Raw genomic sequence first — 20,381 nt, forward strand, 5'->3', positions numbered from 1 at the left:
TTCAAAATATGGCAACCCTAGCTTACCATCTAAAAAGTCATGTCACAAAAGGAAAATTGATTGGAAGGGAAGAAGAATCTAGCAAACTTGGGGGCATGTTCTTACTGAAGTTGGAAGCCTTTGACCAGGCTGTGCTGTTTCAGAATGCAACTAAAGTCCCGTGTGATTGAACGCCCCAGCATCCAAGAAGATGAGCCAGGAGGAAGAGGAGGTGGTTATTAAAAAACCAAAACATATCATGGAGAAGGCTATTCTTGAGCCCTTCTTGTTCCCATCTAGCTTTGTAAGTGGAAAGAATCTTTTATGGAGGAGCATTTTTAGCCTGCAGTCTCAACTCTCAGAAACAGGTTTACTTTGGGGAATAAGCTGCTTATGAATGCTCAGCTTACAGACTCTGCTCATCCTTCCTGCTCTCGCCTGTCATGTGCCTGACCTTCTTTCACTGGATCATGACATTGTCCCCGTTCTTGGCTGGAGATTTCCATTTCATGCAGGGTGTGGCCCACTAGATATTCTTGAACAATGATTTCTGTCTTAGCTATTGGCTAAGCTGGCTGGGGCTGATGGGAGTTGTAATTCAGCAACGTCTAGACAGCCACAGGTTGGCCAACCATGCTCTAAGACATCTCAACTCACTTCCTTTTGCACATGGCATCCATGGAGTTACCATTTAATCCTCATTCAGGTGTTCCAGCGCCCCCTTCCCCATTATTTCCCCTATCAGCCTTCTCTTGTGGACACCTTTTCTCTTTCATATATTCCAACTATTATCCCTAGTACAAACACACCTGTTGGCACTGCTGTAACATAGCATAGTGACTAAGAGAATGAGCTGTGGTCTAAAAGGCCACTGGTTCCAGTCTCAGCTTAGCCACAAACTCATCGCTTGGCCTTAGGTCTTAGTCTTTTTTTAAAATGGTGTGTTTTTTTGTAGTGTTTTTGCATTGTCTTTTATAGTTTAAAGATAGTTTTGCACATGGGGCCATATTCCATGGTGATGTACCCCACCTGTATTATGAAGTGGTATGGTCCTTTCTGCCACCTTATTTTGTTGTGGGTGTGGACCAAACCTTTGTGGTGTCTCCTAAGAAATCTCACTGTTCCTTTTCTATGCCTGTTTTACCCTTTAAGTAGTAGTAGTAGTTGTAGTTGTAGTTGTAGTTGTAGTAGTTGTTGTTGTCATCATTGTTGCTGCTGATGTTGTTGTTGTTGTAATTTGCTTTGGAAAACTGGCTTGAAAAAGCTGAATGTAAATAAATAGCCCACACTTTGAAACTCCCTGCCTATGAACAACAAATAGGCACTTCAACTATAGTCTTTTCGGTGCCTGATTAAAACTTTTTTGTTTAGGCAAGCCTTGCCAGACATGTAGAAGCTGTCGTGTGGTTCAATCTGTTTTTAGCTTATCATTGATTTTAATTATTTTCTAAATGTTTTAAATAATTATTTTTTTAGCTGATCATTTTTTTCTTACTCTTTTGGTGAACCACTTTGAGGTTTTATTGCCATCAAGAGGTATTAAAATGTTGTGGGAATTAATTAATAAAATAGACAAGACACATCCTGCTCACACCCTTCCCCCTCTCAGACATTATTTGCTGCATGGGAAATAATTCTGACCCAGTTTACAGAACTGTTGTAAAGTTGATTATGACCATAATGTACTGTCTGCTATAAAAATGTCAATCTGTTAGCTTGGGAGCTGGAGGGAGGTAAATTAGGCCAGGGGGTATAAGTGGAAGGTTAGAAGCTGATAGAGAGAAAAGCTGGAGGTAATTCACTGTGTTCTAGAGCCTGACTGGATAGAAAGGGGGAATTACGTGGAGGATCAGCTTATCAGTTTAAGAGGGAGGGGAAGTTGGCTGGAGGGCAGAATGTTGGTAAGGCTCTATCGGCATTTATCTTTTAAAAAGCAGTTAGTGGGTCTGATAAATCAGTGCAGATGGGATTCTTAGATCCCTTAGATGAAGGTTTCTGTATTAAAATAAATTCTTACTGTAAATATGCAGGGGGTTGTGGTTATATATAATTGTTGCAAACCATTTTGATTTTTTTTTTAATGAAATTGCGGTATACACTTATTTTTTATTTAAAAAGATGTGTAACAGTGCCCTTACTAACAAACATACCTGTCAGGGAACTGCCATCGGAGCCAGAGGGAGAGGGAGGGCTCCAGAGGGATTCCGGAGAGCGTCCCGGGATGGGGAGAAGCAGCCCATCTTCTGGGGAAGGAAATCAGCGTAGCACCAGTGGAGAAGGGGGGCAGATGGGGATGTCAGCGAGGTGGTCCCATGTCTCCTCGCCGGGGACCAGCGGGGAGAGCACGGGTCCTCTGCTGCCCACACCCTCCTTGCGCAGAAGGCTTCCACGCAAGGAGAGTAGGCGGAGACTAGGCGTCAAAGAGCTTCTTTGCTGGAAGAAGTTCAAGAAACGCCCACTGACGGATTCTGCCAGCGATTGAGACAGCCACGGGCGAGTGGCTGTCCGGACAGAAAAGGTTCACTCAGGCAACCCAGCCAGGTGTGGCGCCGATTTACGCACGAGCAACCCCTAGAACCATCACAATACCTTTATACTTATTTGCTTTTCCATTCTGTTATGAATAAAACCTGTTATGTTGTTAATCTCGATCTGCCTCTTCATAGAATTCCTGTTTTAATAGTTTGAACATCCACTCCAAAACAATGTATATATTCGTAGTGGGACCATGACACTAGGAATCACGGGTCAGATCTATACATGTAGCAGAATGAATGGCAAAATAGGCTGAACGGCTTCAGTCTGCAAGTTGTATATGAGAGAAAGAGAGAGAGAGAGAGAGAGAGAGAGAGAGAGAGAGAGAGAGCATGCATATGTGTGTACGTGTGCACAGGTGTGTGAGCATGCAACATTATCAAATGTTTTACAGCAGACCTTTCTTCTCAATCTGCTAGTTGTATATTTGCAGGAGCATTCCACTGTGACTCTCCCGCCTGTTGTAGGAAGTGGTACAGTCCCTTCTGGCACTTCATTCTGCTGCTGTGTGCGTAGATGAAGCCTTCGTGGTCCCTCCTATGAAACATAACCATCCCCTTTCCGAGTTTGGTTCACCTTTCTATGAAAGAGCTTGCCTTTGGGTTTGGTGCTCCTATCTCTTGGGAAATCCATGTGCCTTGTGGTAGGGAGAGAGGCTGCCCCTGCTGCCTGGAGGTGGGTCACTCCTAGATTGAGTGATGATGACAAGCCTCCCTTTCACTCCAAATGCTCTTTTCTCAGCAGTGAGATAAATATGATGCCTCCATTAGATGGCATCCAAACAATACAGATATTTAAAGCATCTGCTACCAATGAGTTGCATCCCAAAGAATGCTTAGAAGATGAAGAATCAAGGCTTGCTGTTCTAATGTTTACCTTTTCCCCCTCATGGCACAGCTCATTTCCAGTGACGCTGATGGAGCTATCCAAAGAGCTGGGCGATTCCGGGTGGAAAATGGCTCTGTTGATGAGGTAGGAGGAGGTCTTTGCCTTAAGGCTTGTTTTCCTCAGATTGGTTAGGCATTGGCATCATAACAGTGGGCAGATCTATACTCTTGGTTTTTAATGCTAAAAAAGAGTTAAGGAATGATTCTGATAACCATATAGCCACTTGACATTCTTTTTTAATGTTCATAATCTGCTGCAGAGCAACCAGAAAACAGGGAAACAGTGGGGAGAAAGAGAAAGCAAAACAGAATGTTTCCTGCTTTGATGTTTTAGAACGATATTTCTAATATTGTTCTAATAATGTTTAAAAGGATCTAGCCAATGTATCAGAGTGAAAAATAATTGTTTTTATTCTGCTCTTCTGCCAAACCAGGCCCCCTGAACAGCTTACGAATAGCAGTGAGAAGACTGTTCCTGCTGTCAGGCTCACAATCTAAGAGATATGGCATAAGAGGAAATGGGACTGGGAAGGAGGAGGGAAAAAGCAAATTCAGGCACTAATTCTTAGTTTCGGAGATCTTGTAGTAAACAGCAGGAGGTAGCCATCAAATTGGAGCCTGGAGCAAGAATCAAGGGGTCCAGTTGATTGTTATAACACACCCAAGAGTCAGGAAAGATTTTCTCAGTCTAGACCAATACAGGAAGTCATTTTCAAAGCCTTTCCTGTTTATGAGAGCCATTCACCAGCCCTGGTGGGTGGACTCACTACAGTGCAAGGGAACTCCAGTGCCCTGGTATCCCTACTACAGGTTTACACCTTTTTGCAAGCTGGTTGCCATTATATAATACATTTTGTATGTTGTGTTCACTAACACGTTCTTTTTATTATACACACTTTTACCCTAACATAGTACATTTCTTGGAGAATGCCAGTGCTGTTGGGGCCTCTTGTATTTCAGCAAGGAAGGCATTCCACAGCAGTGGTGCCACCAGTGAAAAGCCCACCTCTGCATTATCACAAGCCAATAATCATCAGAGTGTGGCAAAGCTAGCCAGATTCCATTTATTGATCTTAGTGCCCTTAACAGGCAATGGTGGGGAAGACAGTATTTCAGGTAACCTGGTACAGAGTTGTTTAGGGTTTTACATCTAAGTAGCAGGACCTTAAAATGGGTTCAGTAGTTAACAGGCATCAGGCGCAGATCCTCTAGCATATGGACACCCAGTAAGGGGCTGGGCTGCCAGCTGCTTCAAATGCCTACTTCTCCCTCTCCCTCTCCCCATCTCCATTCCACGTCCTGTTTGCTATTTCTGTGTGGGGAGCCCTGAATTAAATGACTTCCTGGTTTCTCTTTTCTTTCCAGAACACAGATTATGCCCCTGGTACATGGCGCAGAACAGATGTGCATTTGGAGAACCCGGAGTACCACACCAGATGGTACTTCAAGTATTTTCTAGGAAAAGGTAGCTACACTTTTTTATTTGTGTGCATGTGCCTGCATCAGTTACAACATTCTTGAATAATCAAACTGTGCTTTGATCATTAGCAGTGTCTTCTCTTGCCTTGATCAGAGTGACTTTCTCTCTGAGAGTTCCTTTTTCAAATGAGACCATTTTAACTTTAGCCATGTGACCACATCTATGCAACCACCTTTTTTGACTGATAGGCCTGAGTGCCCAGCCTTTAGAGTATATGTTATGGCAGGTCTCCACCATCTTTTCCCACTTGGCTAAAAGAGACTGAAGTGTGAATGGCCCCTGTTCAAACCTCACCTCCGTAATAGCAAATTAGGCCATCCGTGTTCAGAGGCAGTGGCATTAAATTTGGTACCAGTCTTCACACAGGGAATTTTGCATGCGGCACTGAGGTGCTTACTCTATGAGCAATGGGATTCCCCTGTGTGTACAGTTTGGGTTCCTTTGCAGGTTGGTTTTGCATTTTGTAACAGGCACTGTTTTTGCTCCCCAGTTCATCAGAACTATGTAGGAACAGACATAGAGAAGAACCCCTTTTTTCTGTCTGTCGTACTCTCTGACCAAAACAATCAGCGTGTTCCTCAATACCGTGCAATCCTCTGGAGAAAAACAGTAAGGGACAAACATTTTGCCTGCTCTTTTATATTGGTTCTAATTGTTTAGCTTAGTTTCTGACAATCCATGGTAATCAGTGGAGCATGCCAAGCTAGAAAGGCTATGATAGAAAAACAGGCACTCCTTCCATTATAAGTAGTTTCTTTCACCCCAACTTGCAGCTTACTTATTTGCTACATTCCACAAAGGCCTTTTGAATCTTTCACATTGTTCAGATGCACATTTAAACCATGGTTTATTGTGAACCAACCCCATCTGACAAACTATGGCATAAATTATGGTTCAAGCTACAGTTAGCACAAACCATGTTTGAGGGTTACATCTGAATCAACCCTCACCCATTAGTGTTCTGAATATTTTTGTAATTGATTGAATTAACTTAGTATTTTCATTTGTATAAAAAAACCCTCAAAGTCATCTGAGAAAGCGCATCTGTCTTAATGCAATTCTCTTCTAGGGTACTCTGAAAATATGCCTCCCTTACAGTCCTACCAAAACTTTGTCTGTGAAATCTATTTTAAGGTAAGCAGTTAAAAACAATTCAGTAGAGATTACGTTTAAAAGGTCATTGCAGCAGATATTACTCCTTGTTGCTCCACATGAACAGACAACACTGAAATTTACAATTTCACCTACATTTCAGTGCCATGAATCTTGACAAATTTGAGAAAGGCCCTAGAGAAATTCTTCACCCTGAAATTCAAAAGGTGAGATTTTTCAGTATTTCTTTTCTCCATCCTATTTTAAGAGTGTTTATTTTGTGGAGCCGGTTGGGGATGTCTTTTGGAAACAATTGCTTCAAATACAGACTTCAAGAAATGTGTTTTATGAATGTGGTGAGTTGCTTTGAGGACTCCATCCAAAAGCCACAGATCTAATAAATGGAATTAAATGTTTCGCAGAGAGTTTTAAGCTGGTGGAGCTTAAGAACATAAGAAGAGCCTTGCTGGATCAGGCCAAAGACCCACATAGTCCAGCATTCTATTCTCACAGTGGCCAACCAGATGCCCCAGTGGGAAGCCTGCAAGCCAGACCTGAGCACCAATAGCTCTCCCTCTCTACTTGTGATGCCCAGCAGCTGGTATTCAAAGGCATACTGCCACCCACGGTGGAGGTAGAACTTAGCCATTGATAGTCTCCTCCTCCTTGAATTTGTCTAATCCTCTCTTGCTCCATTTGCTTAATCACTTTGGTTTCCCTTTTTTGAACTTTTGCCATCTCTACAATATCCTTTTTTGAGGCATCCACAACTATATAGAGTATTCCAAGTGTGGTTCCACCATAGATTTGTATAACAGCATTATGCCATTGGCAGTTTTATTTTCAATCCTTGGTGTGTTCAGTGACAAGCCCATAAGCTGGAATCCAGCATCTGGGTGGTGGTCTCATCCTCTTGTGGAGGATAAATGATCTATCAGAGTGTGTGCTGTGATATCTAAGAAGGAAACCTCAGTGCGAGGCGTGATGGAAGAGAAACAAAGGCTGTAAGAAAAGGCTGAAGCCTAGCAGGCAGAGAATGGAAGGTCAAAGCAAGGGCTGTGGCTCAAAGGCAAAGCATCTGCTTTGCATGGAAAAGATCCCAACTTCATTCCCTGGCATCAATGGGTAGGACTGGGAGAGACCCCTGCTTGAAATCTTAGTGAATCACTGCCGGTCAGTTTAGACATATTGAGCTAGATGGGCTAATGTTCTGACTCAAACTAAGGCAGCTCCTTGTGTTGCTATATCTTAAGAGAAGGGCTGTAGTGCAGGGGTAGAACATTTGCCTTGCATTGAGATGGTCCCAGGTTCAATCCCCAACATCTCCAGGTCTGAAAATGTGGAAAGCCACTGCCAAACTGTGTATGCATTGCTAAGCTAGATAGGCTGATGGGTTAACTCAATATAATGCAGATTCCTATGGCTGTTGTTTGCTAGGGAGTGGGGGTTGAATGTCTGAGAAGAAGGGGCAGAAGTTTGAATGTTCATGGAGCAGAAAGGAAAAAAATATAGCCCCTTGGTAGCACTTCAAGATGTGTGTAGAGACAAATTGGAAAGAGTTCCAAGGAGGCAGCAAAGACAGTCAGCAGTCTGGAAAACAAGCCCTGTGAAGAAAAATGGAAGGAAGTGGGTATGTTTAGCCTAAAGAAGAGAAGACTAAGGCAAGGGAAGACAGGGGTTCTCATCTCTGTCCTGGAAGAAAAGCTGCATGAACTGTAGCCTGCCGAACAGAATAAAGAGATCATGAGCAGATGGCCAGCATATCTATGACTAGACTTAAGGGGTAGTGGCTGGGCACTATGCCAAAGCAGCAGGTGGCTTGTAACACCTTGTCCTGGACTCACTTTTAATTACATTTCCCTCTTTGCAGTTTGGACATTTCCTGGACCTTTCTGTTCAAAGGTTGAATGGTATTTTTTTATCCATGTGGTGGTGGTTGTTTTTGATTACCCAACCTTCATCCTAAGGTCCTAAGCAGGTTACAAGACTTTAAAGTATAACAATTTAAACAATTTAAAAACTTGCAAGTACTTGACTAGGGTGAGATGTCATTTTTTCTAATCCTAACCAAGAGGCCAGTATTGAAAAACAGTGTGGTTGCCGCTGCTTTTGTCTGAAAGCCCTGACCAGTTACATTTAGGGTGCAAACAAATGACAAATTAGATTTCTGGGTTCTGAATGAATATAAAAGCTGAATATATTTGTTCTTTTCCCTCCCCAGGATTTATTGGTTCTGGAAGAGCAAGAGGTAATTCACAATCTGATTCCTTTAAGTTCCCAGGAGCCTATCTAACAAACATTGGTTTCCATTTTGAAAAGTGTCATGTTCTATTCTGTGGGCTATGCTACTTGGTTTGATTTGGGGGGTGGGGGGGTGTTGTACCCACAAATACTCCTGTGTGCCCCTCCTGAGGTCAACATAAGTGCGAAATCATGATTGAAAAGGCCGATTAGTGTTGGGAGCTATTGGTGAACCAGTTTCAGACCACGCACTTCTACAAATCTGTTGGGGACCCTGCTACCTGAATTCAGGAGAGGAAAAACACACACTTGCTCAGATTGCTGCTGCTGCATATGTCTCACAAAATGTGCTGCTGAAAACACCAATTCCATCTCATGGGCACCACTTCTCAGCCACATTGGGCAGGAATACCTATCCCATGATGTGACAACCCTATCTTAATCCTGCCTTGCAAGCAGCAACCCATGGTCCAGAAAGGGGCGGGGGGAGGCATCTTGAGATAAGTATTGCACAGGTTCTGAAAGTGAGCAAAGGAACTCAACATGGTGTGTTGTTTTCAGTGCCCCTGCCCCAGTTACATAATGTGTGATTTTGGCCCGAGAAGTACTTATGAAACAATACTCTTTCCTTCTACAATGTTTTGGACTCTTGTGTTCCTCTTTTGTCACCACTGCTTGCCTCGCCTTATTCCAAAGTACCGATTGCGAGAGAGGTCCATATATCAATTCAATTTGATTGTGGACCCTTGAAGGTTCATGGGCCCATGGGCCTCACTTGAATCTGCCACTAGCTCAGTCTGAGCCACTCATGTGGTGGGGTCAGGGTGTAAATCACAGCAAATGAGCTTGTGCTGATGCTGTATTGACTCATGGGAGCGATCCATGTCTTTGAAACAGAATGGGAAGTGTGAGTGCTGAGTGCCATAATTGAGTGTCTGCAGTCTCCCCTAACAATAACAATGATTGGTTTTCCTTTCAATGGAATGCCTAAAACTGATGATATTCCTATTAGTGGTATAGGGATCAACATATTTTAAATCTCCAAATTGGAGGAAGCTGGTGCCCAAATCTGTCCCATTCCAAACTTGTGTTTGTGTGGAGGGGGATGACATGCTTAGCTCTGTTAGGGAAGTTTTTAGTGTTTGATGTTTTATTCTGTTTTAATAGACTGTTGGGAGCCACCCTGAGTGGCTCGGGAAACCCAGCCAGATGGGCAGGGTATATATATATATATATATATATATATATATATATATATATATTATTATTATTATTATTATTATTATTTATATCCTGCCTCCCCAGCCAAAGACGGGCTCAGAGAGGCTAACAACAGTAAAAATAGCACAGTTTAAAATTAGGGAATTTTAAGATAGCAAGCTTGCACGAGCAGTGTTACTGAGTGTGAGAGATAGGGATTTTGCATGTTTATTTTTGAAGATGTTTGTTGCTGGTGTTAGACACCTACAAAGTAGGGATATGGGTAAAAGAACCTAACAAGAAAATCAGAAAATCAAGTCAGTGTTCCCTTGAATATCATAAACTCCCACTGCAACAAAATCTTGCATTGTGGGCTACTGCTGTTCACTTTCCCAGTCACCTCTTCAAGAATACTCCATTCCAGCCCCTTCCAACTAGGTTTTCTGTTCCACTTGCAAATAATCAGCTAGCACTCTGTGCCCACTGAGGGCTGTTTTCTGGGTTTCCCCTCCTGTGCATGCATTTGTTTATTTATTTAAATGTATATCTTGATTGTAAGAAAACCTCTGTGTTTTACTAAACTATAAAATAAACATTAAAATTCTCCTTAAAAAACCCCAGGTGTTTGAAAATAATTCAAAAGACTATTAAAATCTGCAGTAGCTAAAAAGAAATAAAATACATGTAACCTATATGTCTCTGGATAGCCTTGCCTAAACAAAACTGTTTTAAGCAGGCACTGAAAAGAGTTCAGCAAATGTGTCAATAGGCAGGGAGTTCCAAGGTGTAGGTGCTGTCATGCTGCTGCTACAAACCATGCATTCCACAAAGCCTGCTGATTACCTTCCTTTTTGTGCATGGACGGTGCTGTCTTGGTTGTATAAATGACAGCACTTGTACCTGGAGATCAGAAATACAGACAATGCTGAGAAATCCAGTTATAAGAAGAAATAAAGACTTGTGAGTCCTTTAACGGTCTGCTTGCAAGGCAATCCCTTTAATGGCTTCCAATTCAGGCTCATCTGCAGACAGCAGGTTCAAGTTAACATTTTATTTATTTTGTTACATTACAAATAAAAATAGACCTGACTTCAAATTCATGAGCAGGGCAGTTGCCCAAAAAGGCAGGTGGGGAATAATATAGTGTGCAAGTGAATCAGAACCTGAGCATATGAATGATAAACTGAAAAGAAAAATGAAAAACCCTGAGTAGAGTAAGATAAGGTTACCAGACGTCCCTATTTCCTAGGGACAGCCCCCGGATTTACAAATCAGTCCCCATACAAAATCCATTGAAGTTGAAAAGTGTCCCCAGATTCATTGGGGGGGGGGGGAAATCTGGTAACCTTAGAGTAAGAATATGGTTTGTCCTTCCCAAACTGGTTTCCCACATCTTGCTGGAGCAGTGTGCATGCGCTTGCATTTCTCAATGAGTATTCAAATTCATGAAGTCTCCATTGCACATCCTGGTCCTCCCCCCCCCCCCCCAATTCACATGTATTTTTCTGGGATGCAGCTCAATATGATTGGAAGAGTTACAGCCCTACTCTAGCACCCTCTAGCTGTTAAGGGTTTAGAAGACATACTCTGCTCATTGGCAAGTTAGGATGCAGGATTATTGTGGAACTGCCAAATTTAACTGCCAAGTTAAAAGGAGCACTTTCACTTTTACAATATAAAGCTGTTTCATTTTTTGAAGAATGCCAGTCTGGTTCCGTCTTACTAATATACTGTTCCTGTTTCATAGGGCTCTGTCAATTTTAAGTTTGGAGTACTTTATGCCAAAGATGGACAGCTAACAGATGACGAGATGTTCAGCAACGGTGAGTCTGAAGATTGATTTCTATCTGAACTGAAGTGGGTGGGGAAATGTCTGTGTTTATGCCATTGTGCTGATCTTGGTTTAGATCTAGACCAGTGATGGCCAGCTTTGTTGGTCTGGAGCATTGGATTCTACCTGGCTGAACTGCTTAGAGATGCTATGCCATCTCCCTCCAAACAGGAGGGGAAATCTGATTCCCTAAAAAACAAAAACAAAAACAGGTTGGCGAGTACCCTTCCTGAAGCAAAAGAAGAGGATTTCCCCAGGCACCATCTGAAACATCCGTTCCTGTTATTTCACAATCACTGCAATAGCCGATGCAATAGCCAATGTGGTGTCTTACAGATGATGTTTGACTCCATTTCCCATCAGCCCCAGCCAGCATGGGCAAAGGTAGGGAAGATGGGAGTTGTAGTCTCCTGGTGTGCATTTTGTATTACGTGGTAGCATAAGCAGAAAGAGAGTCCTTTGCCTTGAAAAGTTTACGCTCTTAACTTTTATCAGATAGAGAATATGTTGTGGAGTGTAAATTGCATGCATAGCAACCATACATATTTACCTTCCCTTTTTTTAAGGTACTTCCATACCCAGAGATTCTTTGAGCCAGCCAGGGACATATCTCAGTAGCAGAGCATCTGCTTTGCATGTGTAAGGTCCCTGGTTGCCTTAAATCCCGAAGAGCCACGGCCAATCATTGTAGACAATATTGAACTAGATTGACAAATAATCAAGGCAGCTTCCTACATTCCTGTGAATGCTCAGATTTAAGTGAAATCCAGGGCTGATTTCTTTTTTGTTACCATATTTCTCTGTTCATCAACATTATGTGGGCTTATAGAACAAAGAGTACCATGTTAAAGATGGAACACAATAAATATGCAATAATTAAAAGCAGCCTTAAAACCTTCCCTTTCTACCAACTCAGATTAAATGATGCTTTAAAGGCCTGGGTGCCTTCACCTGACACCGAAAAGACCATTAAAAATGGCAAAATGAAACTGTGTTCCCTAGCCAGGGTGTCACCACTATGAAGGCCCTCTCACTAGCAGCTACTTTTCTTACGCAGTTGTAGCACCGCTGTTCAATTGTGGGAGGCTTAAATGAAAGAGGTAGTGGAGGCTGATCCATTAAGGCAAATGGGGCACTGCCCCACCATCCTCAGTCTGCCGTCAGCCAGCTCCCCCCTGCCTGCCTTCTTACTTGCAACCAGCTCCGGGAGTGGCCCTGCCTACCAGCTTCTACCTCCTTAATCTCAGTGTTTCCCTTGTAGAAGTAAGCAGGGAGGATGGCAGGGGACTAGACCAGAATTAGTAGGCGCTGCCTCTCACTGGCTCTGGTGCCACCACCACCTATGGGTGGTCTCTTTGCCTTGTGCTTTACCAGTCCCAATGGGTACCAGGCACCACTGGAAAGAGGTATACAAATACCCATAATTGCAGTTTTCAGTTCTCTAACTCTGCCATCCACAGCTGCTCCAGAGTCCCTGGATCATTTAAACCAGTGTCCTTCAACCTTGAGACCACAGATGGTTTTTTCTAGACTACAGCTCCTATCAACCCCAGTTAGCTAAGCCTGTGGTCAGGGATGATGGAATTTGTAGTCAAGTTTTGAAAAGCCCTGTTTTAAAGGATTCTGCCTATTCCACATATACATTTATAATTCCCATCTACAGTTCCTTTAACAGTCAATCCCTTTTCCCATGGAATGCTGGGAACAGTAGATCTGTGAGGGGAACAGGGTTGTTTCCTAACAACTCTCAGCACCCTTGAGAAGCTGCAGTTTCCAGGATTCTTTGAGGGAAATATTGCTTTAAATGTGCGGTGCGGATGCAGCCACTCTTGCTTATAATTCTCTATCAAGTACCATGTACACACTGGTGGCGCCACATTCATAACAATCATAAATCTGCCCCTCTGGCTGGACTTTCCCACAGAAAAAACAAGTTTCACTTCCAGCGTAAACACACGCCCTTCTCTCCAGCTTCTTCTTAAGCTACTCTCCCTAGCAGCAGATAAAATAAAAGGGATAGCCAGTTTCTTGGGAACTCTTGCTATCCCCCACCCGCAACCACCCTTGGCATGGATCCGCTCTGCCTCCTCCTGCTTCCCAGAGCATCTCCCTCCATGTGACCTGGAGTTTGTTTTCACCTCCTGTCTCTGAACAACGGCTACAAAATATTTCAATGTCGGGCCGAGAACATTTTGTGTTTGTATGACTAAAAGCTCTGGCAGGCTCTTAATGCCTTGGTTATATTTGCAAAGCCAGCTTGACATATTTGTGTTCTCAACAGCCAAAGGGGGGGCGGGAGAGAAAATACCAAAAGCTTTCCATCTTCCTTGCCCTTGTCTCCTGCCCTGCTGCCACCAAAATTGCCTTAGTCTCATTCCTCACGACTGTTCTGTCTTGGTCTCAAGGTGGACTTCTCCAACCTTTTTAAGATACAGTGGTACCTTGGGTTACAGACGCTTCAGGTTACAGACGCTTCAGGTTACAGACTCTGCTAACCCAGAAATAGTACCTTGGGTTAAGAACTTTGCTTCAGGATGAGAACAGAAATCGTTCAGCAGCGGCGTGGTGGCAGCAGGAGACCCAATAAGCTAAAGTGGTACCTCAGGTTAAGAACAGTTTCAGGTTTAGAACGGACCTCCAGAACAAATTAAGTTCTTAACCCGAGGTACCACTGTACTTGAAATATGGGATCCGCATGAACTACATTTAGCATGTACATCTGACTTTTTCTTTCTTTGAAGTGTTATGGTTCTCGGGGTCAAATGAAGCATGATGTTAAATGTGTCCATGCATTTAATGCCCAGATTTTATTTAAATCTCTCACCTCTTTCTCATCCCATTGTCTCTTCCCACTATCTTATTTGACCCCCTCAATCTGCAGAAGCTGGCAGTGAAAGCTTTCAGAGGTTATTGAGTCTATTGGGGGACACCATTACTTTGAAGGGCTGGACCGGCTACAGAGGAGGACTGGACACCAAAAGTAAGGTTTCATTGGAGGCAATTAGAATCATACCCAGATTCCAAGATATGTTGGCAGATCCAGAACATATCTTGTAGTGCATGAAAATGCACCCATGTTATTCTCTAGTTACTTGTTTTGTGTTCTCCTATTGGCCTTTGCAACTCAAATGTCTTGGCTCCGCTTCTGTTTCAGCCCAGCATGTTGGCCAGGCACATGCATTGCTGCTTTTTAAAGTCCCAATTAAAACATTTTTATGTGCTCAACCTTTTGGTGGCATTGAATCTCGGATGGTTTTTACCCACCAGTTGTTTGCTCTTCTCTTCTCTTCGCTGCTGTTTTCTGTTCCATTGTTTATTTTTATTGCAATCCGTTTGTTGTAAGTGGCTTCAGGCGTATTAGCAGGAGGAGAGTGATAAAGGCTCCTCCAGTCAACCTATGTAGTGAACATCCTGATTTGTTTGCACAAAGCTAACGCAGAGGTCGGATTATATCCTACTTTTCTTCTGATTTGCTTATGGGGAGGTTATACAACGATGAGCATTTTGTCCTTCGTTCATACTGATCCTCTTGTAGAGTGACTAAACTCCTTCCCAGTAAGCGTTCATTTGTTCCACACTTTTTAATGCATTTCATCATCACTTTCCTAACCACAAAAGGTCAGTTTCCTTTTTAAAAATGGATGTATTATGCTAGAATGACAGAGCACTGTAATCCACTTTAACTGGGCAAACCTAAATTTCCTGGTATACGCTTGTATCCCTTCCTCAAAATATGGGTGGTCTAGAGGTACCCTGAATGTAGCAATGGTCCAATGGGAAAGGGTGGGGTGTAGGAATCCCTAAACTCCATATCACCCCACTGAAAGCCAGTGCTCCTTCCCTTTCTTTTGCAGATGACACCACAGGCATTTTTTCCATCTACACTGTCTACCAAGGGCACGAGATAATGTTCCACGTCTCAACCATGCTTCCATATTCGAAAGAGAACAAACAGCAAGTATGTGGTTTCCCTATTGATTTTTCTTGGTTAGACCACAAGCCACCATCAAAGGAAGGAAAACACAGCAGCACTTCCAGGATGCACATTTTGGAAAAGTTTATGTGGAAGGCCAGTTCTGGATACTCTGTTTTAAATGAGGACATTGATGAGTTGGAGTCTGTTCAAAAGGAGGGTAGCCAGGATGGCAAGGGGTTTGCTGACCCAAAAGAACTGGGTGTGCTTAAGCAGCAGAAGAGGAAGTTAAGGGGGGAGACAGGCCACATTGACAGCATGTACATTAAAGCACTTTGGACAACCACTAACTGAAGTTAGTTAAGTGTACTGAGAGTTGATAGGAGACCCCTGTTTCCCTCCCAGAGGTACAATTCCCAGAGTGGTTCAACAATAAATCCCTTTCCACAGAAAAGTCTGGAAATCTTAGCTGCGTAGAAGGAATAGGGGTTTCGTAACAATTCTCAGCACCCTTTACAAGTTTCAGCTCCTAGAGTTCTTTGGGGGCTCCCAGAATTTCATTACTGTTTAAAGTGGTATCATAGTTCTCTAAATGTGTGGTGTGGATGTAGCCCCTTCAAATATCTGAAGGGGCATCCTTGTTATCTGGTAGCTCCAGATAGGAAGAGTAGGACCAACAGGTGGAAGCTGCCAGGAATACTGGTGGCTGTTGCCCATTGGGACTGGCAGGGCAGAAGGCAGGGAGGCCAACCGTAGACAGAGCCAGGGCTAATGGCAGGCAGAGCCAACTAATTCTAGTTTGTCCCCATCCACCTCCTCCCTGCTGAGTTCTATGAGGAGCAGCACTGAAACTGAGGAGGAGGTTAATTAGTGCCACTCCCCTGGACTGCTTGTAAATAAGAAGGGGGGGGCTGGCTGGCTGGGAGAAGACTATTGTTAGTGGAGCAGGGCTCCATTCGCCTTAGTGGGCCTCTGCCAGAAAAGCAGGTTTTGGTTAAACGTTAGAAGAAGCCTCCTTATGGCAAGAGCTGTCTGACAGTGGGGGAGGCTGGTCCAGGCGGGGATGGCTTCTCCTTCTCTGGAAGTATTTAAATCAGAGGCTGGAACTTCATCCTGCAGTGCAGCCCTCCCTGGAGGGTTGGACTGGATTGCATCCAAGGCCCTTTCCAGGCCTGTGGCCCAAATCTTAAGATAAGTTGACTATTTCCCCATCTCTTCTTCCCTTCAGCATTTCCCACCCCCAAACTCCAAACATACCCAGTTCTCTTCAACCATTCCTCAGAGCCAACTAACCAAGTTCCAACAGCCACCAAGGCTATGTTTTCTCCCCCACTGCCCTTCTGGATTCTATAAAGGAGGAGGGCCTTCCTTCTGAAAGACAGTTCATGGGGCCAATCTCCTGAGCCTCCCAGATCACGTTGTTACAAGTTAGAATTTTGCACCCCGATTGTTCAGATTGCATTTCACTCACTGTTCAAAGGCGTTGAAAACATGAACTGTCAGAGCTGGCATGTTGAACCAAAAGATTCCCTTCTTTTGGTCCATTTCAAATTGAACATGAGACTCATGTGAATATTTTACAGAGGACTTAGTGGGGGTTGTTTTACACAGGTTTCATGAAGCCATGAACATCTCTTTTTTTGTTGTTGTTGTTGTTTACAGGTGGAAAGGAAACGGCATATCGGGAACGACATTGTCACCATTGTGTTCCAAGAAGGAGAAGAATCCTCTCCAGCCTTTAAGCCATCCATGATCCGCTCCCACTTTACACGTATCTTTTGCCACTCCCTTTCCACTTCCTTAATTTTGTAAAATCAACTTGTTTTCCTTTTTTTTTCAGATTTAACTAAGGAGCTCAGCTCCACTCATGGGTCAGGGCTTCTGAGCATGTTGGAATATATTTTCCAAGCTTAAATATTCACAGGCCTGAGTTTCTTAGGGTCTTGATGCACACGTGATATTTGACTATGTTTTGTATTACATATCCAAACTAGAAGTGTGCAGATTTCAGCGTCTTTTCTCCTAGAAATTGAAGGCTGCTGCAAAATTAGAATTAAAGAATTCTGAGCTCAGTAATTTGTTTGGGCTTGTACGCAATTAAGTTATACGCAGAACAGACCCACTGAAATTATTGGAGCTAAGTTGGTCATGTACATGAATTTCAATAGATCTAACTTTGGATACATAAGAAAAGTCCTGCTGAATCAGGCCATCCTGTTTTCCCAGTGACCAACCAGATGCCTGTAGAAGCTTGCAAGCCCCATGCGCTCCTGCAGTTTCCAGCAACTGATATTTAGAGACATACTGCATCCAACTATGGAGGCAGAACATGCAACCCTTTGAGTACCAGAAATGGATGGAGCCCATGGTTTTTCCACGCATAAATCCACTTCTGGTTATCACCAAGCCTAATCAGGGTTAAGGCAACAAACCACAGTTAAGCATTGACTACATTTGCATCACACAATGAACCAGAACTGCTGATTTATCACAGTTTAATATGAAGGAACAATGTGCTGATCATTTCTGCTTCACCCCTCCCTTCCCCTAGCCTTGACTCTCCATCATCTCCAATAATTTGCTGCTCCTCCACAAGCTACAAAAGTAAACCAGCAACAAACAATTGTTTAAGGTTGTCTAGCAATCGTGACTTGGGAGAAAGGAACCACAAACCCTGGTTTCGATATAACAGGAAGCCATGGCACCATGGATTATTTATTCTGCCTGTGCCTGGGAAGGAGTGAAGTGGGAATGATCAGCAGTATGTATCAGCATACTACTCATTCATGGTGTCCTATGATGAGCCAAAAACCCTGGCTTAGCATGTGTGAACATTCTCTCTGCATCAGGTATTGCTGCTTTTCCAACAGTATGAACTGCCCTGTGGTTCCTGTGATGAAAAGATATTCCAATATGTTCCTGTGCTTGATCTTTTAGTTCCCCCCGCTTTCCCTCCCCTTCTTGTTATTTATGTCAACACAAATGGTGGTGGGGGGGAGCATTATCAAGAAACAAGTGGTTTCCATTGGCGTGGGAGTAATGGATTGAGCTCCTTAACTGATGCTGCAGATATTTTTGCCTTAGTGAGATATAATACGCAAAGTGATAGTTACAGGTGGGTGTCAACTGCAGACAAACCGTTCATTTCGTTAATTTGATATGACATGTTATGACTTTAGCTTTATGTAATATTGGTGAAAATTCACAGGGAGAGGGGAAGTCTGAGACTAAAAAGCACAAGCGTAATTTTATTGAAGAGAAAAAAAGGAAGAAACCTCAATGTGCTCATGTTTCAGGCTTACAGACTCTCCCAGGGGTGTGTGGACATGGGGTCCCTTCTCAGACCTATTTTGAATGTCAGGAACATATAAAGTAGGAAGAGAAGTTGTTTCTGAGAATGTACAGAGTGCATTTTGGTTGTGACGAGCTAACAGCAGCCTGCATTATCTATGGGCTCCTTTGTGAGGAAGGACAGGATATAAACTGAATTCAAGAGGGCCCCCTCTGCTGATATTAACACCCAAGAGAGTCTGTAGGGAAAATTGGATGGATGAAAGGTAAGCCCTAAGCTGTAGAATTACCTCCCCACAGAGGTGTATCTGGCACATTTCATTGCATAGCTTTTGTTGTATGTTGAAAGTGTTTCTTTCCCCTGGCCTTCGTCAACTGAGGTGTATGCCTTTAGAACATGGGTAGGCTAACTAAGGCCCGGGGGCCAGATTTGGCCCAATCGCCTTCTCACTCCGGCCTGCGGACGGTCCGGGAATCAGCGTGTTTTTACATGAGTAGAATGTGTTCTTTTATTTAAAATGCATCTCTGGGTTATTTGTGGGGCCTGCCTGATGTTTTTACATGAGTAGAATGTATGCTTTTATTTAAAATGCATCTCGGGGTTATTTGTGGGGCATAGGAATTTGTTCATTTTTTTTGTTCTTCAAAATATAGTCTGGCCCCCCACAAGGTATGAGGAGCAGTGGACCGGCCCCCTGCTGAAAAAGTTTGCTGACCCCTGCTTTAGAACCTACCATACTCATCTGAATAAAATCAGTTTAAATAAATTGCAAGCCTATTTTTTATATTGTTGTAACCTGTCCTGGGATGGGAGGCAGGTGGCGCTGTGGGTTAAAGCCTCAGCGCCTAGGGCTTGCCGATCGAAAGGTCGGCGGTTCGAATCCCTGCGGCGGGGTGCGCTCCCACTGCTCGGTCCCAGCGCCTGCCAACCTAGCAGTTCGAAAGCACCTCCGGGTGCAAGTAGATAAATAGGGACCGCTTACCAGAGGGAAGGTAAACGGCGTTTCCGTGTGCGGCTCTGGCTCGCCAGAGCAGCGATGTCACGCTGGCCACGTGACCCGGAAGTGTCTCCGGACAGCGCTGGCCCCTGGCCTCTTAAGTGAGATGGGCGCACAACCCCAGAGTCTGTCAAGACTGGCCCGTACGGGCAGGGGTACCTTTACCTTTACCTTTTTAACCTGTCCTGGGACCTTATGTTGAAAGGCAGGCAAGAAATCCAATTAGTAATGATGATGATGAAAATAATAATGAAGCCTATGGTTTTAGTGCTTTAGTGCTGCAGTAACTTGGGAAAGAACCCCATTGAACTTCTGAGTAGATGTGCCTAGGATTGCACAGTAAATCTCCTCCCCAAGTATAACAAAGCTGCCCCCCACACCCCAAGTATGTATGTATGTAATTGCATTATTTCCCATTCATCTCTTTGTCTTATACAGTGGTGCCTCGCAAGACAAAATTAATCCGTTCCGTGAGGCTCTTCGTATAGCGGTTTTTTCGTCTTGCGAAGCAAGCCCATTGACAGTTTAGCGGATTAGTGCTATTAGCGGTTTAGCGGCTTTTAGCGATCAGCTGTTAAGCGGCTTATCAGCGGATCAGCTGATAAGCGGCTTAGCAGCTTAGGAAAAGGGGGGGAAAACCCGCAGGAACTCTCAAGACATTTTCGTCTTGCGAAGCAAGCCCATAGGGAAATTCGTTTTGCGAAGCGCCTCCAAAATGGAAAACCCTTTCGTCTAGCGGGTTTTCTGTCTTGTGAGGCGTTCGTCTTGCGGGGCACCACTGTATTATACGTCCCCTTCTCTCTTTTGGCTTCCTTGCTGTTGATGTTAGACTGTAAGCTCCTTGTGGGTAGAGACTTCTTACTTTGCTTCTGTGTCAGAAGTATCCACATAGCACTGTAATCTGATTACTATTACGTCACACCCAAAGTGTCTC

At 43.6% G+C, this 20,381-nt stretch overlaps 1 protein-coding gene across 5 annotated transcripts in view; it reads left to right on the plus strand.

Annotated features, from left to right (window-relative positions):
- The window catches only part of GARNL3 (GTPase activating Rap/RanGAP domain like 3), a 119,002-nt gene that overhangs the window by 68,212 nt on the left and 30,409 nt on the right, over positions 1-20,381 (plus strand). For all 5 annotated transcript variants that reach the window (XM_079962018.1, XM_079962022.1, XM_079962019.1 and 2 more), the window contains 11 exons: positions 3,412-3,486; positions 4,767-4,866; positions 5,372-5,490; positions 5,951-6,015; positions 6,137-6,200; positions 8,195-8,221; positions 11,162-11,237; positions 14,127-14,225; positions 15,100-15,203; positions 16,821-16,929; positions 18,228-18,273. In XM_079962018.1, the coding sequence (XP_079818144.1) occupies positions 3,412-3,486; positions 4,767-4,866; positions 5,372-5,490; positions 5,951-6,015; positions 6,137-6,200; positions 8,195-8,221; positions 11,162-11,237; positions 14,127-14,225; positions 15,100-15,203; positions 16,821-16,929; positions 18,228-18,273 (884 nt within the window). The remainder of the gene's footprint in view (positions 1-3,411; positions 3,487-4,766; positions 4,867-5,371; positions 5,491-5,950; positions 6,016-6,136; positions 6,201-8,194; positions 8,222-11,161; positions 11,238-14,126; positions 14,226-15,099; positions 15,204-16,820; positions 16,930-18,227; positions 18,274-20,381) is intronic.

The sequence above is a fragment of the Podarcis cretensis genome, assembly GCF_951804945.1.
Source record: "Podarcis cretensis genome assembly, chromosome: Z".
NCBI lineage: Eukaryota > Metazoa > Chordata > Lepidosauria > Squamata > Lacertidae > Podarcis > Podarcis cretensis.